This window comes from Lissotriton helveticus, chromosome 11 (assembly GCF_964261635.1).
Source record: "Lissotriton helveticus chromosome 11, aLisHel1.1, whole genome shotgun sequence".
In the NCBI taxonomy this organism is placed as follows: domain Eukaryota; kingdom Metazoa; phylum Chordata; class Amphibia; order Caudata; family Salamandridae; genus Lissotriton; species Lissotriton helveticus.
The window spans coordinates 988,509,607-988,531,480 of NC_136072.1; the positions used below are offsets into that span (position 1 = coordinate 988,509,607).

A 21,874-nucleotide genomic window follows, 5' to 3' on the forward strand; every position below is an offset into this window, starting at 1 on the left:
GTCATACCCAGTGGGGGCAGTGGAGGCAATGCACACTTCTGGCACAGGGCAGAAGTGGGCCCCCGCAGGTATCAGTCAGTGCCCTTTTTATCGCGCCATTCTATACAAAACAAGCGGGTGTAATCGGTGAATCATACAACTTTCCGAGAACAGTATATACTGTGGTACTAGGACGTGCAGCCTATCCTCTCATGTAAAATGGGGGACAGTATCAGCGCAGGGAGGATCATCAAAAGGGACCTGAACTATCAATAAAATCTAACAATTGTCCGCCCAACCGGAGGGGGAGGGTTGAGGTGACCAGAATCACACCGTAGGGCTTTAATGCACAGCTTAGTAACATTGTGAATCCTCCTTGACAGAACAGCCAAAGAATAATGGCTGGATAGAGAATGCATGGCCGAACAGGTAAGGTTCTTATAAATCGTCTGGTCTAGAACAAATCTAAAAGAAATTAACTATAAAACCTTCTGGGATGCCTTTCCAGCCAACTTGTAAACTATATTGACAACAAAATAAATCCATCTGGATTAAATTTATCCTTCAAACAAGTTTCCATGTTTAATGAGTCCACTCTCCCCAAACAAAGCTTAAGCAGATGGTCTTCATCCTTTTACAAATGTGGGGATAAAAACATAAGGCATAACCCTATGAGTGACTTTGTTGTTCTAAAAGATGGAGACAACCAAAAAACATGCAGTTCACAGATCTTCCTAACTGCAGTTACAGCAATATGAAATGCTGTTTTTAAAGACAAACTTCAGGTTACAAGAACGAAGAGGCTCAAATAATTGCTCCATAAGAAAAGTAAGAACGAAATTCAAATGCCATTCGAAAATTACAAAGGATTATTGAGGGAATTCATTTTTTTAACCCCTTTTAACAATATAAAATGATTGCAACCTGTATAACATTACAAAATATTTGGAGAAAACAAACAGGCAGAAATTGCTGCCTAATAATTTATCCGAACAAGTAGGGGGATGTGTGGGCTTTTTAAGGAGGTCCAGGACCCTTGCCCGTCTGTGTCAAATGTGGGCACAAGAAATGGGAGCTGTTCCTCTGGGGTTAGTGTCCAACACCAGCTGTTTAGTCGTGGTGGGTATGGACTGGTGGTGAACTCTAAAAATGAAGGAGGAAGAGGGATGGAAGATCCCGCTTTTGCGGAACTAGGGTCCTCACACACCCAGAAAGCTAGGTGTCATGCTTCATCATATAGACCTGCTCCTCGTTGAGCCGGCACTGCAATGCTCAACGGGCACCCGCGAAGGGGCTCTTTGTCAGAGATCTTTTGTTCCTTTGCCGTATGGTGAAGTGGGGGTGTGTGGCCCTTGGGTGGTGTTGATATGGTGTTTTGAGTGCGTGCTAAAATGTAAAAAAGGTTGGATAGTCCAAGTCAATAGTCTTTATTATATTGGTAATCCACCTCATTAAAAATAAATATAAATGGAGAGGCACTAACCTGGATAGGGCTGTTCAATTTAAACTGTGCTCTACTCTCTGGGTCAACATGTTTCTTGCCCTAGTGGTTCATAAGGATACCGTGGCAATTCTTCAGGACCGGTTTGTGTAAGTGCTGTTCAAAATGAGTGATATCTACACTGAGTGGTGCTACTATTGGTGTGCTACCTCGCAGCGGTGACTACAGATCAAGCGTTGTGTAGTCGCTGTAAAAGTAAAATTACCTCTCTGGCAGGGGTCGGAGGCCCCAGCAGGGACGGGCACGTCGTCAGGGCGCCTCAACGGTAGGAGCCTTGCATATGGGTGGAACCGCGCTGGGTAACCTACCCTCGTCTCCGTCCCCAATAAATTAACCATACATAAACTGAGGCCGATTTCAATCAACGAAACAAGAAATATTAGTATCACCCTCCTCAGATTTCAAAGTGTCCAATCATTTACCAGAACCAGGTACTCCAACAACAGTACTACATCAATCAATCAGTGGATTTGTAAAGAGCTACTTTTCACCCGAAAGCGTATCCAGGTGCGAGAAGGGCCCGGGGGATTCAGCCGAAAAGCAAGGTCTTCTGCGCTTTTCGGGATTCCGGTAGGGAAGGGGATGTCCGGAGCTGTGGGGGGAGCTTAGTCCATGTCTTCGCTGCGAGGTAGGAGAAGGAGCTTACTCCGTTCCTGCTACGGTGGATGTGGGCGTGTGCTCAAGCGAGAGGGACGTGGAGCGTAGCTGCCTGGCTGGTAGAAGTTCAGGCAGTGGTTGATGTAGGTGGGTCCGAGGTTGTGTCCTGCCTTGTATGCCTGTGTCATCAGCTTGAATTGGCACCTCTTCTGCACTGAGAGCCACTGGAGACTTCTGAAGCGAAGGGTGATGTGGTTACATCAAGGGAGGTCTAGGAGGAGTATGGCCACGTCGTTCTGTATTGTCTGTAGCCTCTGGAGGAGGTATGCTGCGATCTCCAAATAGAGAGTGTTGCCGTAGTGCAGTCGACTGGTGATGAGAGCCTGTGAGATGGTGTGTCTTGCGCTCAGGGGTAGCCATTTGAAGACGCAGAAGCAGGTGGAGGAGACGATGTTGATTTGGGACTTCATGGTCAGCTTAATGTCCAGTCTGATGCTGAGGTTTCTGGCATTGTCGGACGGAGTAGGTGTTGTTCCTAGATCTAATCTCACACCAGTAAATGGCCATTTTTCCACCAACATCAGATCCATCACCTTCTCTGGAAAAGCAAACCTGGATAGAGCTGACCCCAAGTTATTAGCAATAAAAAGCAGAGGATCAACATTTGGATGCAGAAACTGTCCCTCCTTTTGTTTGGAATAACAGATCCTACCACATCAGCAGACGCCACAGATCTGTCCATCTACTCTCCAAGAGGTTCAGAATACTGTGTGTGTCACCCTATCTAGTACCATCAAGAACACATAGGCTCTATGCTGGCAAACTTTAGTATTTCACTACATTAACTGGACCATTGTACAAGCAAAGACAAGCTTGAAGGATTTAGGCCCAGGTCTCTGTACTGGGGTGAATGTTTGACATTGTTCAGCATTCTGTTCATCAATTGTTCTGTTTGGATTTGTCGCCTAAGTGGGAATGGTATGCCCAGACATGGGTCCCATGCTCACCATGGTGGGCAGTCAAAATATCGAATTTAAAATATCGACCTACATTAATATCAAATTTTTACAATCGTAGGGACAGAATATCAAAGTCAAGAATATCGTTGACCAGGGGCGCTAGAGGGCGCACACGCAGTATGGCCGCACTGATGTGAGGCTCCTGCTGCCTGCGCTCACTATCTAACATTTATCCTGCGATATCACCTCCGAGCCCGTCCAGACACGGCTGGAATACAGAGGACACTTGTGTGCAGCTCCGGTTTAAGTTTGGGCGAGAAAGGACTTTCGGCTCCCAAGCTGCGAGCAATTGAGTGTTTACCCGGGCGAGGGTACGGAGCCTGATTGTTGGCACAGCCGGGGACTACTTTCTACGAGGGGCCGGTGCGGCCACGAGGCGGACAGGCCGCTGGGGGCGGTCTCGTGGGAGCGGACTCTAGACGATTTGAGCGCTGAGGTATGGAGTCGAGCTGAAGCGGATCAGACCTGCCTGGCGTGGACAGCCCCGTATGCCTGCTAACGGGAGCCAGCAGTAACAGCTTTGAGGTGCAGACACCGTGTGGTGCGGAGACCTTCATTGCTCCCGTCCCTGCTGATGCCTGTCTCCCCGGACGAGCACAGAGGGGGAGACGTGCTGTGCAGTCCACCGCGAAGGCACTGGAGAAAGGTACGTGCAGCCCCGACCACCCAACAGCAGTGGGTATGTGCACGTCGGAACGGAGCTGAGATAGCGGGAGGCGAGGCCCGACGCAGACGCGACATCGGTTACCCTGCGGGTGTGGCGTAGCGGTCTGCACATCCCGAATTTTGACCGGGACGGGAGGTTACTTGAAAGCGGCGCCAGTACCTTGTGGACCCCTGTTGCTCATTGTCGGCCGTCTCGCCACACGTGATTAAGGGGGTGACGTGCCTCACATTGGATAGCGATCTACTGGGGCTTGTATTTATGAAGTGGATTGTGACACACTGCTCCACATTTCCTATGAACTGGCTCTCGTTTGGTGCACCTGGCAGCAGATTGGGTGGGGCCTGAGCTGCTCTCTCTTATCGCAGTGCAGGTGTGCGTCTGGCCTATACTAACGAAAGTTGCAGAGACACGCTGACGCTGACATTGGTGGAAGACTGGGGCCTGGCGGAGTGCGAGTTATTTCCCCTCAAGACGTTGATCTGATCCATTTACACCGGTCACTGGGGATCCATTGGCAGTGGACGTGAGGTGACAGATTCGAGATTGCAGCATACAAACCACGTGCACTCATGGGTCGCCAAGACAATAAGCAACCCAAAATATCCTTTGACTCTGTCCCGGCACAACGGAAGGTGGTACGTACGACGGCGGATAATGGAGGGGCCCGCAGCCCGACAACGGAAGGGGCGGGACCCAGCTCGTGTGCTCCGGACATGCAATTGATCCTCCAAGAAATGAAGCAGGGTTTCGCTACAGTGGTGGATAAAGTGGACCGGTTATCGTCCAGGATGGATGCAATTGCGCAGAAGATGGATGTCCACGAGGAGCGACTCACGGAAGTGGAAAGGCGTGTTTCGGAGACTGATGATGCCACTGCATCCCACGCTACCCGGCTCTCGAGGATGGACAATATCCTGCGAGTAATTGCTGCAAAGAATGAGGAATTGGAGGCGCGCAGCAGACGCAACAACATTCGCGTGGTGGGCGTGCCGGAATCTACCAACACAGGCCGGATGGAGGAGTATGTGGAGAGGATCCTTCAGACGGCAGTAGGGGCGGAGGCCTTCTCCAAACAGTTTATAGTTGAGCGAGCACATCGCTCCCTGGGGCCGCAGCCTAAGCCTGGTGCTCCGCCTCGCCCGATAATCGCGAGGCTCCTCAACTATCGCGACAGAGATATTGCACTGCGTGCCGCTCGGAACGCCCAGAAACTGTCCTGTGACGGAGTTAGCTTCTCAATATACCTGGACTTCACCCCTGTTGTGCAGGAGCAACGGCGCAAGTTTCTTGATGTCAAAAAGAAATTACGCGCGATGCAAATTGATTATGCGCTGCTGTACCCAGCGAAACTGAGGGTGACTCATCAGGCGAAACAACATTTTTTCCTTAACCCTCAGCATGTGGAAGACTTTCTGAAAAAATTGAGATGGGACCGCGACGTGCGACAGAGAGAGGATGGAGACGACGTTGGGGAGGATCAACATTTACCTGAAGAACAGTGAAAAACCTTCATCAATGTATTGGAGACTCTATTGATGCTGGGGAGCCCCTTCATGCGGATTGTGGAGAACTGTCAATGGAGCGCTGACATAAAGACTGATTGGCTGTGTCATGGACGGGTGTTGGACACATAGGTGGTAATGTATGCCAGGCACCATCCCCTCCCCTCGTACGACCCTGAGAGGGTGGTACAGGACGCAGGGTGAGGAGCGAGGGGTGGTAATGTGTGCACCTCTAATGTCCCTGAGAGGGAATACCCCATGTGCTATGTTATTTGCACTGCAGCTGTTGGGTTGTTTGCTGACAGTGGAGGGAGGGGGGAGGGCTGGAGATGCTGGCAAGTTGGGGATGCTTCAGTGGGTGGGGGGAGGAGGGGGAGGGTACCCGTTGGGACTGTTGACATTCTATGAACTTAGAGATTTACCTGATAGAATTGGGACTACACTACTTCTATTAACTAATAAGGGACAACTGATGATGTATGCCTCTAAGCCCCAACTGGTCAGGGATGTCAGTAGTGGAGGAACGGGGGAGTGGGCATACGATAGTGGGTCCTGCATGGGGGTAGGAGTTGAAATACAGCCTTTGTTTCAGTTCATATGGGAAGGATGGTGCGAGATCAACAGATGGTTTGATACCTGTGAGGGGCAAGGGTGGGAGGTGGAAGGGCGGAGTATGACTGACATTGTTGGGGATTGTCAGGGGGCGGGGGGGGGGGAGCCGGGATGTGTACATTATAGTGTGTTTGCGAGAGCGTTTCAGGATTCATTGTAGCATGGGCAGTGGCGTAGTCAGGCCGGAGTCTAGTCATACTGGTGCAGCTGTTAGATTGATCGTTATTGTGGATTATGGCTTATGCAGAGCTGAGCAAAGTGTCGATAATGGCGTGGAATGTGAGAGGGCTGAACGACGCCAGGAAGGGTAGGAATGTAATTGCATATCTAGACAGGCATAATGTGCAAATAGCCCTGTTACAGGAAACCCACTTGAGCCCACACACTGTACCCTCATTTGCTAGCAGATGGGCAGTCATTAGGAAATTTGCCTCATATTCCTCTTATGCAAGGGGAACTGCAGTGCTCATCAAGAAATCCCTTCACCTGCAGTTGTTGGGGGACATCATAGACCCTCAAGGCCGATATGTGATATTGTGGGGCAGATTGGGTACTGATACGGTTGCGTTGGTGAGTTGTTATGCACCGAACATAGACACCCCGGAATTTTTCACGAAACTATGGGGGCATGTGCTGGGAGTGGGCGCTAATCATATCATCTGGGGTGGGGACTTTAATGTTGCACTGGTCCCTGGCAAGGATAGATTGGACGGATGTGGTCAATATAACAGACAGGCTAAGGATGCGTTGCTAGGCATAATTGAGGAAGCTGGTCTGGTTGATACCTGGCGGTTTGTCCATCCAGAGCGCAGGGAAGGGACCCTCTTTACCACGTCCGCCAATACGTGGGCTCGACTAGATTATTGCTTTGTGTCCCGGGGGTTGGCTTCGGGTATAGGACGAGTGACGCATCTGTCCAGGACATACTCGGATCACTGCCCGGTGTTGCTACAGTTGACCGTGCCGGGACACGATACGATGAGGCCTCCCTGGCGACTATTCCCCTCTGTCTTACTCGATACGGTGTTCAAAACTGAATTAGGAGAAGAAATACAGGCGTTTTTCCCCAGAAACAAGGGATCGGTAAACAGTGTGGAGACGGTGTGGGAGGCGTTCAAAGTCACAGTGCGTGGTTTTTGTATCTCCAAAAGTTGCGGGGTACTGAGAGATATCAGACGCACAATAGAGAAGCTGGATAGGGAAATGAAAGAGCTGGAGATGGAAATGTCGAGAGGGGGGGGGGTCAAGGGGTGCATAAACGCTTTAGGGACAAGCTTTCAGAGTATGAGGAAGAGGCAGCAAGAGAAGTTAGATTTATGGGGAAACACTGGACAGCGCGTAGATACTGCGAAGGGGACAGACCGGGAAAAGTATTGGCTGCACTCACAAGACCCCAGAGGTTCAGTACGAACATATTAGAAATCCAAACAGCGGGGGGGGGCTCGCTGTCAGAATACACAGGAGATACAAGGGGAATTTCTGGCGCATTATAGGACACTTTATACATCACAGCAGACGGATGACATAGCCTTGGGGAGTTTCTTAGATGACATCGCACTGTGCTGGTTGAGCGATGTCCATAGACAGTTTCTTGGTGCGCCGCTTGAACTGGAGGAGATACGGGAGGCGATTATGGCACTGGCAAACGGCAAGGCGGCGGGACTAGACGGACTGCCCGCCGAATTCTATAAATGTTACATTGATATCATGGCACCAGTCCTGAAGGAGGTTTTTGAGGAGTCCCTGGAGGTTGGGGAATTGCCGGGATCGATGAGAGAGGTGGTGATAACCTCGCTGTTGAAGCCAGGCAAAAACCCGGTCGACACTGACTCGTACAGGCCGCTGTCTCTTATTAATTGTGACGCGAAAATACTTGCTAAAGTACTGGCGACACGTCTGTCTTTGATTATGACTAGGATAGTACTGCCGGATCAGGCTGGTTTTGTACCGGGGCGGGCTACAACCCATAATCTTCGCACGTTGTTCTCGCTAATCCCCACCATTGCCCCCGAGATCCCAGTTGCAGCCATATTTCTGGATGCCACGAAAGCGTTCGACTCCGTGGAGTGGCCGTACCTTTTTGCTATACTACATAGAATGGGATTCCCCAAGATCTTTGTGGAATGGGTGGAGCTGCTCTATACCAGACCGGCTGCTAGGGTGCTAATTAATGGAGTGTTATCACCTCAGATGCTCATCACAAGGGGTACCAGACAGAGGTGCCCTCTTTCCCCGTTGCTATTCGCCATAGCGATCGAACCATTGGCATGCCGCATTCGCCAACTGCACAGGGATAGTGCTTTCAAATGTTTCCAGCGTCAGATAGGGGTATCACTCTATGCTGACGACGTCACATTGTATGTCAAAGACCCGCAGCTCAACCTTAACCCAATACTGCGCGAGTTTATAGTCTTTGGTAGGATATCGGGAGTGCCTATTAACTGGAAGAAGTCACAATTCTTTCCACTTACACCTGCAGTCACGAGGTTCCAGTTGGATTATCCACTTGAATGGTGCGACTCAGATGTCCGTTATCTAGGTATTGAGGTGTCTCTCAATAAGGAGGAGACACTTAGACTTAATTATGGTGTTGCCATTACAAAATTGGCCGACAATGTCTCCCGATGGAAGTCATTGCCATTGTCAATGGCTGGCAGAGCGTCACTCATAAAAATGGTGGTGTTGCCTCGCTTTCTTTATTTGTTTCAAAATATACCTTATTATCCTGGTGCGTATTTTTTTACTAAGCTACGATCGGAACTACTTCGACTCTTTTGGGGCGGTAAACAACCGAGAGTGCGTTGGTCGATCCTGACTCTACCCTACGAGAAGGGAGGATTCGATGTGCCAGATTTTGAGCTGTATTACATGAGTGCTCAGGCGCAATATGCATACCACTGGGTTCATCCTACGCCTTTTATGCCACAACTGGCGGCTGAAGATTGGATCGCGCGACCTCTTCCACTCAGCGGGATGATTCTGGGAACGGTGGCGGTAATAGACACACCGGCCACTACAGTGACGTGCACGATCGATGCGTGGCGTAGATTGGCGAAGGTCCTTCACGCTTCGATGCTGTACTCCCCAGTTATGCCACTCACCCATCACCCCCAACTATCACTGCTGCACGAGACGGGATTTCAAATATTGTGTGGTCGTCTTAAAGTGGCCACGTGGGGTGACTTGTTCCTCAACGGGCAATTTCGCACGAAAGAGCAATTTTTTCAGGGTACACAGCCAACCCCCCTTGAGATATTTTATTACATCAGACTGCGTCAGGGGCTGAAGGACGTGTTGTCACGATTTCCGCATGAGCCGGAGGTAGTGTTGCCATTACACGCTATGTTGCTGTCAGATGGCCGCCATCTTGTTTCTAGACTGTATAATAATACCAGGCTACAAAGCGTGGGGCTGTTGGACGCGGCGCGACAGAAGTGGGGTTTGGAATTGGGCAGAGACATTACTGACGATCAGTGGACCTACTGTTGTACTATCACAGCTAATATCTCTTCTAGCTGTAGGCTCAAACTCTTACACTACAAGTTCTTGCAGAGGTTCTACTATACCCCGGTTCGGAAACTGCGATTCCGCCTGGCGGATGATGATAGATGTGCTAGGTGCCGCGCAGAAGGGGCGGGATTCCTTCATCTGGCGTGGGAATGTCCTGGGGTGTATAGCTATTGGTCACAGATACATGAGGCATTGCAGCTTATGACGGAGAGGGTACTGGATAGGGATCCACTGGTTATGCTATTGGGATATACACAGCATGCACCTAAACCCATCAGGAGATTTGTGGACACTGCTCTACTACTTGCCAAACGGAGAGTCGCATGCAGGTGGGGAAGGGGTAGAGCCCCTAAGTTTAAGGAATGGCTGGATGATTTAATTTATTGTCAGGATCAGCACAATATCTATGCTGATTTACTACCGGTCCGTAGCAAACCGAAAGATATGTGGGGTCCACTGCTGATGTATCTGATGAGAACTGCTGAGTCACATGATGGGTCGGAGGATGAGGATCAGGATGCTGAGGTGTAGATGCACAGCTCTCGTGTCCCCTTTTCGTGGTACTGCTTTAGGCACTTAACTAATCATCTTATATATCTGCTAATGTGTGACATTCATGATAATCGAAGGGGATCCTTGAAGGTTGCTCCCTTAACTCTTATGTGCTAATGACTCTATTGCCCTGATTGATCTCAGATATGTGACCTTTGCGCACCCTTTCTGTAAATGCAACAAGAAAAAAAGCACTCTTTCATATGTGAACTTGATTACTCCTGGACTTCGGACATTACGCCACTTCATCTGTACTATGATTGTTTCTTGTATGATTGTATCCACTGTCACTATGTATGTTTCCTGAGAATCGATAAATAAAAGTTTAAAAAAAATAAAAATAAATAAAAAGAATATCGTTGACCAGAATATCGACTCCAAGGTAAGTAATATCGATTTTTTAAATATCGAAGTAAGTAATATCGAAGTAAGTGATATCGTAAGCAAAAATATCGTTGTTAATAATATTGAATTTTTTTGTGCTATGTATTTTAGTATGTATTTCATATGTATGTTAAACATTTTTTAATGTATTTTTATAAATTTTGAAATAAATGTTTAGAAATTAGCAATTTTGTCTAAGTAAATTTTGCGTTTTAGTATCAGAGCAGGTTATGTTATGTTATTAATTGGTATTGATTAATTCATTGTTAATTATTTAATTATTTTTTATTAATTAGTTAATTATATTATTTATAATTATTTATTAATAATTATAATTTATTGCTATTGCTAATTTATTTATTGTTAATTGATTGGTTATTAATTTTAATTAAGTGATTAATTAATTGTGTGATTTTTTTATGTGTAGTGAGTTGTGGGTTTATAGAGGACTAGGGTGGAAAATAATTAAATTAATTGTGATTGTTTTTATTTATTGGTATTTATTAATTGTTAATTACATATTAATTGGTAATTATTTTTTGTCAATTAGTTAAATATATTAATTAGAATTAATTTATTGATAATATTATCTATTGTTATTTCTAATTATTGTTAATTATTCATTCCTGATTAATTATTAATTGGTAATTAATATTTATTAATTGGTTAATTTATGATAATGTATTAATAATTGTTATTAATTGATAGTTAAATTAATTGTGTTTTTTTGTATGTGTAGTGTGTTGTGTGTTAAAGGGGGAATAGTGTGGGATGGAATTTAATGTTATTTAAGTAAATATTAATTTTAATTTATTGGTATTTATTAATATTTTTTAACATTATTAATATGTTATTTTGTTATTAAAAAAGATATAATTGATAAGTATGTTCATTTACCCCTATGCTATCCAGCGCTTTCCCTACTGTTGCACTCTCTGGAGTGGGAATAGTAATTTTTACCCCTACGCTATCCAGCGCTTTCCCTGCTGTTGCACTATCTGGAGTTGGAATAGTAATTTTTAACCCTACGCTATCCAACGCTTTCCCTACTGTTGCACTCACTGGAGTTGGAATAGTAATTTTTACCCCCACGCTATCCAACGCTCTCCTTAATGTTGCAATATGTGGACTAAGTATATATATTAATTTATATGTAGATGTTTAATTAATTTTTAAATTATATGTATTAATTATTTTTTAAATGTTTTAATGTTTATATCTATAATTTTGTAAATTAGATTAATGTTTTACATTTTTACATTATTATTAAAACATCTAAAAAAACATGTTTAACATCGATATTTTTTTCAATATTTTTTTACCAATATTTTTGTACTTACCTTTATGTAGATAGGACTTCGATATTTTTGATGTTGATATTTATGTGTTGATATTTTTGTAGGTCGATTTTCTGTCTTTCGTTATTTTGTCATACAATCGCTCACCACACACCACTGGAGATACTACTGGTTTACTAATACAGTGGCCATCAATTTTTTATTCTGAACAAACTTAGTACTGGCAACTCTGGGGTCATAGCCAATGAGCCCTGATTAAGTCATTTGGCACAGATTAGTGCCAAATGATTAGTGCCGACGAAACACGTGTTGGCTGCTTTTGTGAAAGAGGAAGAACTGGTCTCTCTTTTAGGACTATTGACAATTGAACTGAAATAAACATATTTCAAGACTTCTGAGTTGGACTATTGCTACAAGAACAAATTGGATGAATTGTCTTATGGATTATACACAGCAATGACTGTTGGAATACGACATATGACTTTGCGATATTTTTTGTGTTGGACAACTGTTAATATGTTTGGTTGTATCTATTTGAACTATTTGAATGTTTAAAACTTATCAGGGTCAACATAGACATTTACTGTAAGAGTGCTCAGGGAGGATTGCATTGATACTGGAGATAAGCTAGCCTGGCTGATGAGGTGATACCATGAAATTGGTTCCAGGATGCTTGTTTCCGGTCCAGGGCGGACCCGGCGGACTATTCCCATAGGGAGCAGTGCCAAGACAAATTTGCATATGGCTCGGTCTAAACTGGAATGCCATGGTGTGCAAAAAAACAATGGATTTAGGCCCAGATGTCTGTACTGGAGGTGAATGTTTGGCATTCTTTAGCATTACATTCATCAATTGTTCTTGCATGAAGTCCCATCACAACATCTCCCAGTGAATCCTTCCCTTTCAGATCCTCTATATGATCGTGCACTTGGCAACTGTTGCTCTCAACTGTTGTGAGTGAGGTCTATTGTGGCTACCCCCACTTGGTAAAAAGAATGCATGAAATATCCTAATTGTGCCTCTTGAAAACATCCACCTTCATATTCCGGAGGCTCGGATGATGAACTGCAGAAGACAGACCATTTCTTAAGTATATTGCCAAGAAACAGGGGTTCAGTGCACAGGTAGGAAGCTACACCTCCTATACAGATGTCCATCACTACCTACACTTACTTCTCCTGAGGTCTTGAAAGAAACCCAATCAATGATAACGTCACTGCTCTCAACTCTAAAAGCCTAATGTGAACACTTACCACGTAGTGCAAACATATCACGCTATTGTGCACATTCACCAGGTGAGCTCCCTGGGCTAAAGAGGCGTATTTGTTACCACAGTCACCTGAAGCCACCATAGCCTGAATGGCTGACTACAAGTGAATTGCCCCTCCACCTCCGGCAAGCTTCCACACTGCCACAGTTCAAGAAGGACCTCAAGACCTGGCTCTTCGGATAACCCCAGCACTCAACAGTCGCCCCCTCACCCACCACCTCGAGACCCTCACGGGTGAGCAGCTGCGCTTTACCAACCCTGATTGATTGAGTGGGAAACCATCCACTGATGTCACTCTTTACCCACAATCAAACAGAAAGCAGATCCTACAGGTGATCATAAAACGTGTTATTTAAATTTGTAAGAACTCACTGCAGGAACGAATCCTTAAACAAGCCCACCTAATCATGAATACTCATAAATCCATCAGACCCAACAACCAGAGAACTGATCTCACCATCCTCATCCTTAAATACACCACCATTTCTATTGGTGGAAAATCCTGGCAATTTCCAAAACGGCACCAATGAAAGTGAGACTATGCAAAGGAGTAACACCCAATTTCTTTGTGCTCACCAAAAACTTCTGAGCATGCAGAAGAGGTAACACCCTCTGGACTTGATCGTGCATCAAGAAAGGGCACTTTGCTTCCACCAACCATTCACTCAAATTAAGGCAGACATAAATCAATTGATGATGCATGTGCTACCACTAGACACACATGATGCAGAACTAGGACTACTCAAGTAACCATTTCTTCTGTAATGAAGGATCTTCATCGATAGTCATAAACATAAGAACAGAGTAGCAAGCAAAAAACTGCTGTAGACCTCACGGTTCTTAAGCATAACTGTATCCAATATGAGAAAACTGAAGGAAGCGTGAATACTGTGTTAACCATTAAGGTTCCTCTTCGCAGCTTGAATAACGCTTGAGTCAGTTCTCATATCTGAATCAAGCCTATAGTCGTGTGAAAGTACTGCCTGATTTTCAAGAAGCCACTGAACATATATCAAATAGAAGAATGTCTCTCAGCTAGGGTATAGTGGCAACTTTGTTTCTAGTGAATAGGGCCTTGAAGCTCCCTTGTACATATTTATTGACCAATTGAATACATAGGGTAAGCAGGCTACAATCCTACAAGAAAATATCTGTTTTAAAGTGGCCAGACCTTTGTGAACGGGACTGTAGTTAAAGAATTGGTTAGATTTGCCTAAGGACTTAGGGTTACCTAGACAGAAATAAAGAGCCCTTCTAACATCCATAGAGTGTAAGGACCACTGGGATGGCAAAGAAAAGGGAGAGCGATGGCCTGGCTAATATGGAATTCTGATACAACCTTCCAGAAAAGAGAAGTTAGTTCTTATCACCACCCTATTTGTATGAAAAGCTGTGCAAGGATCAATTGCTTAGAGTGCCTGCAACTCACTAACCCAACGAGTTCAGGTGCTTGTTGTTAGAAAGTCAATTTTCAAGTAAAGATACTGCAATGAAGACTTTTGAATAGGTTTAAAAGATGGAACCATCAATGTTGATAAAACCCAAGGAGCTTCCAAGAAATTCCCAAGGAAGGAGGGATGTCCTTATAGTAAGATATACTTTTACAGACCTGTTAAAATAAATATTTAATTCTTCAGGATTTTCTCCAATGAAGGGCAGAACTCGTGCTATTGCTAATTTCTTTAATAGAGAGTAAGTGTCCTTCTGGAAGAATGTTTGGGTGAAATAAATGGGGGATGAGTCTGGAAACATAGAGAAGACCCATCTCACAATAGTCGTCACCCACTTGTCATTTGAGAACTTTTCTAACTCTTACAGATATCACGCTATTGCTCCAATCAACTGGAGTTATTAACGGATGGGGAGAAGGGAGAAGTCATTGACGACCATTCGAATGTCGTCACCCTGTAGATTTGGCTTGGTGAGTTTAGCCGATCTTTGTATTTGCTGATGATAATGTTGGACTGATAGGGCCATGGCTGAAGGCACTGACTAACATGGAGTATGGTTAGCGCCTAGAAACAGACATATCCTTAGCTGCTCCAGTGGGTCCATTTTTGACAAAAAACTGGCAACATCGCCTGCTGAAAGGCTTTCATCTGGTTTGAACCAGGAAGAACTCTCACCTACTTAAACTTCTCCAACACTGTTCCGGGCTCAAAAGAGGATGGTTGTTCCCTAGATTCCTTCGCTTCTTATGTCCCTTGTAGGAGGAAAACAAAGACCTCTTAAGCTACTAGTGCTTGTACTTTGGGAACCACTTTCCCAGAACGGTACTTACATTTGTATTTGGCAACAGTCTAGGGAAGTCAAGCTTCACACTCCCTCAAGGCCTTAAGGTGCATCTATGAACAAAACTCACAAGCAGCAATGTTGTGAGGCCATCATAAGCAGCACTGACAAGTGCTGTGGATATCAGCTCTCCAACATAAGATTTCAATACTTAGGATACTACTTAAACCCTGATTTGTAGAGGAAACTAACTCTCCAAATTTGTATTAAACAACAAAAAAAAGACATAAAGCCCTCATCCTCATATCCGCATCTGTCGGCTGTGGCAAGAATTGGGACTGTTTCACCGGCAGTCATGAAGATTTTTTTATTATTAATTCTTTTTATTGAAAGTATTCAGTCATACAGTAATCAGACAATACAAATTTGGTTTACGGAAATTGTACGGTATACAATAAAATACATTTGACTACAGGCAGTTCTTATAATAAATCTCCAACATCCACCTCATCACGTTCCCCAATAAATCTATCCCTCCAACCCCTTGTGAGTTCCCTCATGGGGGAGATACAAATATTACCTCTGTATTTGTTCCACTTGCCCCATTTTTGTCCCACTTATGCAGTTTTTATACAGTCGACTTGCAGCTCCGCGGTGAAACTGTCTTGCATCATCCGGTGCTGGTGGCAAACTATTGCTAATAACATTTTTCGCGCATCCAGTGATGACACAGTATGTTCACATAAGGAAGTTGCAGGAAGCAGTAGCCATTAAAGTTATTAAAAAATATTAAATCATTCCTTCATGGAATGAAATCTATTAACGAAAAAACACTCACCTGTGAAAGAAGTGCAAGTGGTAAAGAACTGGACGTAAATTCCCAACGCCCACCACCAACTCTTACACGAACTTCAATATTTGAACTTCACTGAACTGATATGTGTTGGACAAAGTGGACCCACAGTGGCAGGCGTACAAGGTGATGCTTCACTTGCGTTCTTGGTCTCACTGGGTGTACCTTTCACAAACATTTCCAATACTGTTAAATTTGGTGGTACCAAGGAGACACATACTGGAAATGCAATAATTACTGCAAGAGACTAAACAAATAAAGTAAAGTTTTCCACAACAAACAAGAACTGTATGGAGTAGGTGTGGCTTTTCAGCAACACCATCACTCTACCCTTCACTCCCTTCCACCTGCCAGGAAGGATTTAAATTCTCTTCTGTTTCCTTATATTTCTCATAATACCTCAGGATAAGCACCTTATGTATGTTTAATTAATATGAATTAACTATCAAGTTTGTGTGTGTAGTTTATGAATTACTGGACTGGACAAAACAAGGATGTCTTTTTTTTGGACCCGAGCCTACAACAGCAGCTGCCTTGTGTGTACTACTGATTCTAATTTTGCTACAATTCAAGATGCTGGGACCAAGCCAAGTCGGATTTAGATGAATTGAAGATTACCACAGTTAGTACATTTTCTAATTTTCATTCTGTGGAAACATAATTAACACTACGGAGCACCCGCCAGGACAGCATAGGCACGAACGGCGCCCGTCTCTCCCTCCACAAATCGTAGCGAGGATGTGGCCAGTCCGGGGTTGCTCATGGAGCCATAAATATTAGCGCTCCAAGTTTTTTCCAGAAAACACAGGAAGAAACCAACGTTTTTATTGTGAGAGACTCATTTTGAGACTCTACATCTGTTACCTACGAGGATAGGGTGCGCCTTAGCGTGCGCATACCGTCCCGCTGGTCTCCATTGGTCCTGACGAAAACCTGTAAATTGACACATAGGTTGAAACATGTAGACCTCTTTTTAACTCACATTTCTTTAGCTTTTACACCGACAGCCCACCTAACAGGGCAACAGGTGCCCCATATTTTAATAGTACCCGAGACACTCCAGAATAAACTCCGTGAGTGGGTAGTATCGGATACTTTTTAATACACACTTTTCCCTCTTTGCACATATAAAAAGAAAAAAACAGCTCCACTGTAATCAGGTGTCGCAGCACACCTGGATGGCATTCGGCTATCCGGGTGGGACCTCGATGATGAAGCATGTGACCAACTAGGTTGGTGAGTGAGGGGTCTTCTCAAGGACAAAGGACGTCCTCTTTATTGGTTTGTGGTTAACACACTTGTTTTCCTTCCCTCTACTGAGGCTGGGATTTACCCATAAGGTTTAACTCCCTTATTGTTGTTTATCTATATATCCAGGGGACAGGGAGTCCCAATCCTGCCTGTACTGGCTAATACCCTCTCTCTCTTTATTGTTTACCTGAAACTTAATTAACACCATATCTCAACCAACCCAGATTACACAGAAATACTGGAAGAGGCAAGGCGGAGTGCTTCCTAGCAAGTGTCATCCAGTAAGATTCTTTACCTCAGTGTCACAGAGATCGCATATGATATAAAGGGTGAGGGAGATGCATACATAAGGCATATTCTTCACAACAAACTGTCAGAAAAAATGACTACTATACTCCGTACCCAAGCTCAGATTTCTTTCTGCGTTCTTCCATTTTCCTTCGCTCTTCCTCAAACTCTTCCAGTTCCCACTGCTGTTTCATCAGGTTTTCCTCCTCTTTCTTCAGTTTTTTTGCCTGGTATCAGCATGAGGCCATGTGCAGGAGACAGCAAAAAAATAAGGATTAAAATGCCTCCATATATGAACATTAAAAAAATGTGTAGTACTGAAGAATGGGCAGATAGTAAAAGAAAACATTATAACTGAACCATTTGCTAATGTGGTAGTGGGAACTGGGTACTAAATAGCCATGAACAGGTAATAAATTAAGCAGCAGTCCCTTTTACTTGAGACATTATGCAAATACTCATGCTAGTGTATTCTGCCCAGAATTATACAGTTGAAAAATTCTTTGTCCCTGTTCCATGAAACATTTTTTCAGGCCGATACAAAAAAAAGAAAAGTTACTTACCTGGTCACTGTGGTTCTCCAGTGTTGATATCTTTTATAGATTCACATGCTTGAATCCTCCCAGTCTTCATGGTGGGAGTCCCACGGTAACAGTAGAAATAGCAGTATTAAAACATCACCATAGACCTCCATAGAACAGAAAACTGACTTAAATAACCTTTCAACCTAATTTTATAACATCCAAAGTTCAGCCAATTACATCAGAGACCTTGGAGTTCCCTTCCCCTACAGAGCCACCATACCTCAGAATTCGAGCACAAGGGATACACAACTCTGAGGTAACAGGTGAGCCTAATCAAGGAGGAGGGAGGGTCGCAAGTGAATCTATAAAAGATATCAACACTGGAGAACCACAGTGTATAGGTAAGTAACTTGTTTTTTTTCCAGTATTGTATCTTTTATAGATTCACATGCTTGAATCCGACTAGTAAGCACTATAACCACAAAAAGAGAAAAAGAAAGGTGGCGGGTAGGTGAACTATGCCACCATGATGTAAAATTGGACCATCAGAAAAACCGAGGAGAAACGAAAGAAGAAAATATGTCAAAAGTCAGTATATGCAACCAGTTTTACAACCAACATGGAAGTATAATATAACCAATCAGTATGTAAAGAACAAAGAAGGCTAAAAGCAGCCTACCTTAAGCAAAGATGCGTTGAAGTGCAGCTTGTCCAACTGCAATATCTGCCTTCTTCCAACCATCGAGGCAGTAATGCTTTGTGAATGTGTAAGCATTCGCCCACGTTGCCACCCTGCATATGTCAGGAAGGAATGCTCCTGCAAACAGGGCCGAGGAAGTCGCTACTTTCCAGGTTGAGTGAGCTTGCGTTTTCATAGGAAGCGGGCAGCCAGCCTTTTCATGACAAAAGACAATCGTTGAGGTGACCCAACAAGCAATGCTGGCCAGTGTTAAGGATATTTTCAAAAAGGGGGTGGTGATGGACAGAGTATCCGAGTTAATCAGAACACTCCTACCCAGTCAAGAGATCAGGGCTTGATCCATCACTGTTTTTTAGCTCACTGCACCATCCCAGTTCAGAACCTGGCTATATGCAAATTAGTCTGTCCCTGGCCCAGTGCATCATGGGAACAGGGCAGACCAAACTACCAAGCCAATTCTTCACTGGAAAGGAAACAAGCTTCCGGGGACCGGTTTCTGGCATTACAGCCGTCTTCGGCCCGGCTTGCTTGAATCCTGATGGTGCAGTGAGCAAGGGACTCATGTCTGAGCATACCCAACAAGCAATGCTGGCCAGTGTTAAGGATAGGTATTTTCCTAGGTGCAGAGAAAGATCAGTAACTGAGAGGATTTCCGGAAGATCTTCATTTTTGTAGATAAAGTTTGTAACCATTTTTAATATCCAGTGAATTCAACAAACTTCCTGCTGCTGAGGATGGATTAGGAAAGAACGTTGGTAAGACAATCGGCACATTGAGGTGGTAAGTTGAAGGCACCTTGCGTTTGAAGAAGGGTTAGTGCGTAGGATAACCTTGTCTGGCAAAAATTGAAGATATGGTTCTTTTATTGTGAAAGCTTGGATTTCACGGATACGTCTGCCTGACGTAATGGCAAAGAGAAAAGCCACCTTCCGAGAAAGGAACTTCAATTTGCATTTGTGTACTGGTTCAAATGAAGGGCGAATTAGCTGCGACAGCACTGTATTTAATTTCACAGTACTGGAGGAGGTTTAACAGGAGGGAAAGCTTTAAAGTCCCTTCATAAATTCTTTGATGAGTCAATTAGAACACAGGGAAGCTTGATCTGAACGTCTTTTATATCTAGAAATTGAAGGAAGATGAACCTTTATGGAAGAGTGAGAAAGTCCTGACTAGCTAGGTGCAAGAGATAAGGCAGCACCTGCTTCGGAGATGATGAAAAAGGATGCAATGCGTGAAGATACACCAAGCACAGAATCTCTTCCATTTAGCTGCAGGGCTTGAAAAATCATTTAAAATGCACTAAACCTGCTGGTCTAGTAACCTACAAAATCTCCTCGACCTAACTGAAATGCACTTGACCTCTGACTCTGAAAGCTGAGCAAATGTCACAAGTTAACAAGATTTAAAAGCATTTTTATTGCTCATTTACTTTGTGAGCAATAAAGATGCCTTTAAATCTTGCTATCCTGTCACATTTCCTCTGCTTTCAGAGACAGAGGTCAAGTGTCAGTTTGTATTTCTACTCGCCAGAAAGGGTGAGTAGGACCTAAAAATAGCTGTTCCTGAATTATTCTGACTCGCAAATGCGAGCAGTCGAGTGAATTTTTCGAGCCCTGCGCTGTGTAATATTTCAGCATGGAAGGAGCTAGAGATTTCTTCAGCATCAAAGAACACCCTAAATCTCCAAGTTCAACGTGGTGAGGAGCCAAGCTGACAAATGAAGAGAGGGAATTTGTGGATGAACAACTTGGCTCTGGTTCATGCAGAGAAGATCCTTCCTTGGATGAAAGAGAATCGGAGCACACTCTGATAGGCGATGCAGCTTGGTGTACCAGAATTGTCTTGCCCATACAGGAGCAATAAGAATGAGCCAACACGGCTCTTGCTTCATTTTTTGAAGTACTCGAGGAATGAGTAGAAACGGGGGAAAGGCATAGGTGAACATCCCCGTCCAAGGAAACTGGAAGGCTTCTGCCTACGATTTTGGATAAGGATTCCTGCATGCAAAAAGACGACACTTTTTGTTGGTTGAGGAACGTAGTGATTAGATCTAATGTTGGGTAACTCCAGGATTGGAAGAGGAATGAATATCAGCCTTGTAAAGTGCAAACTCTGCCTGGAGGCGGCAAGGTGCGACAGAAAGGACCACCAGACCACCAAACAGAAATGTGTGAGCTCACAGTGATAAATGGGTAAAGAGCCAGGTCTTCAAGGCCTTACAGAAGAAGGAGTGAGACTTCAGTCCAGAAATTGAAGAGGGAATGGAATTCCAGAGTTTGGCCTCAGCAAAGGAGAAGGCTCTACCACCCCCCCGTCTTACTCTTTTGAACCTCAGAACTACCAGCAAGTTTTTACTGCCAATTCTTAATTGCTTAGTAGGAACATATCTTTGAAAAAGCCTTTTAATGCCATCTGACCCCATGTTATAGAAAGTCTTATGAGCGAGTCCAAGGGCGTTAAACAGGATTCTCCGGCCGAGCAGGAGCCAAAGCAGCTTAGTGATAGTGGCCGAAACTGAATGGTGTTTGGGGAGACCCATCACCAGCCTGGCAGCAGCATGCTGTACCAGCTGTAATCAATGGAGTAGTCACTTGTTGATACCCAAATACAGAGCATTGTAACAGTCCATTCTGGACAGCACAAGTGCAATAACTGCCAGCTTTCGGGGGGGGGGAAATAAAAAAAATTGAAAAATCTTCCTATGCATCCTAATAATTCCAAAGCTGGTGGACACCGTTCTGCTAACCTAAGGGCCCAGGGAGAGGGAATTATCAACTATAATGCAGAGATTGTTTGCGAAAGACCCGGCGCACTGGCAAAGGCCAAGCGTGTCCGGCCACCAGGCCTCTGACCAGGTGTCTTGTTGATTTCCAAAGATCAAAACCTAAGTTTTGGCCCCGTTGAGTCTGAGGTAAGTATCAACCATCCAAGAGGCCACTGCCTGCATACAGTTTTTTAAATTAGTTGCCGACGCCTCTATGCTGTTAGTAATGGGGACCATAATTTGGGTGTCATCAGCATAAGATAGCACCTCTAGCCCAAAGGATCCTACGACTTTGGCCAGAGGGGCAACTTAAATTTTTAGAAGGGTCGGGTTCAATGGCGAGCTCTGAGGGACTCAACAGAACCACTGAT

General features: G+C 44.5%; 1 protein-coding gene across 4 annotated transcripts in view; it reads right to left on the reverse strand.

Annotated features, from left to right (window-relative positions):
• Positions 1-21,874, reverse strand: part of TCHP (trichoplein keratin filament binding) — a 443,788-nt gene that overhangs the window by 178,399 nt on the left and 243,515 nt on the right. For all 4 annotated transcript variants that reach the window (XM_078667348.1, XM_078667345.1, XM_078667346.1 and 1 more), the window contains exon 7: positions 17,630-17,742. In XM_078667348.1, the coding sequence (XP_078523474.1) occupies positions 17,630-17,742 (113 nt within the window). The remainder of the gene's footprint in view (positions 1-17,629; positions 17,743-21,874) is intronic.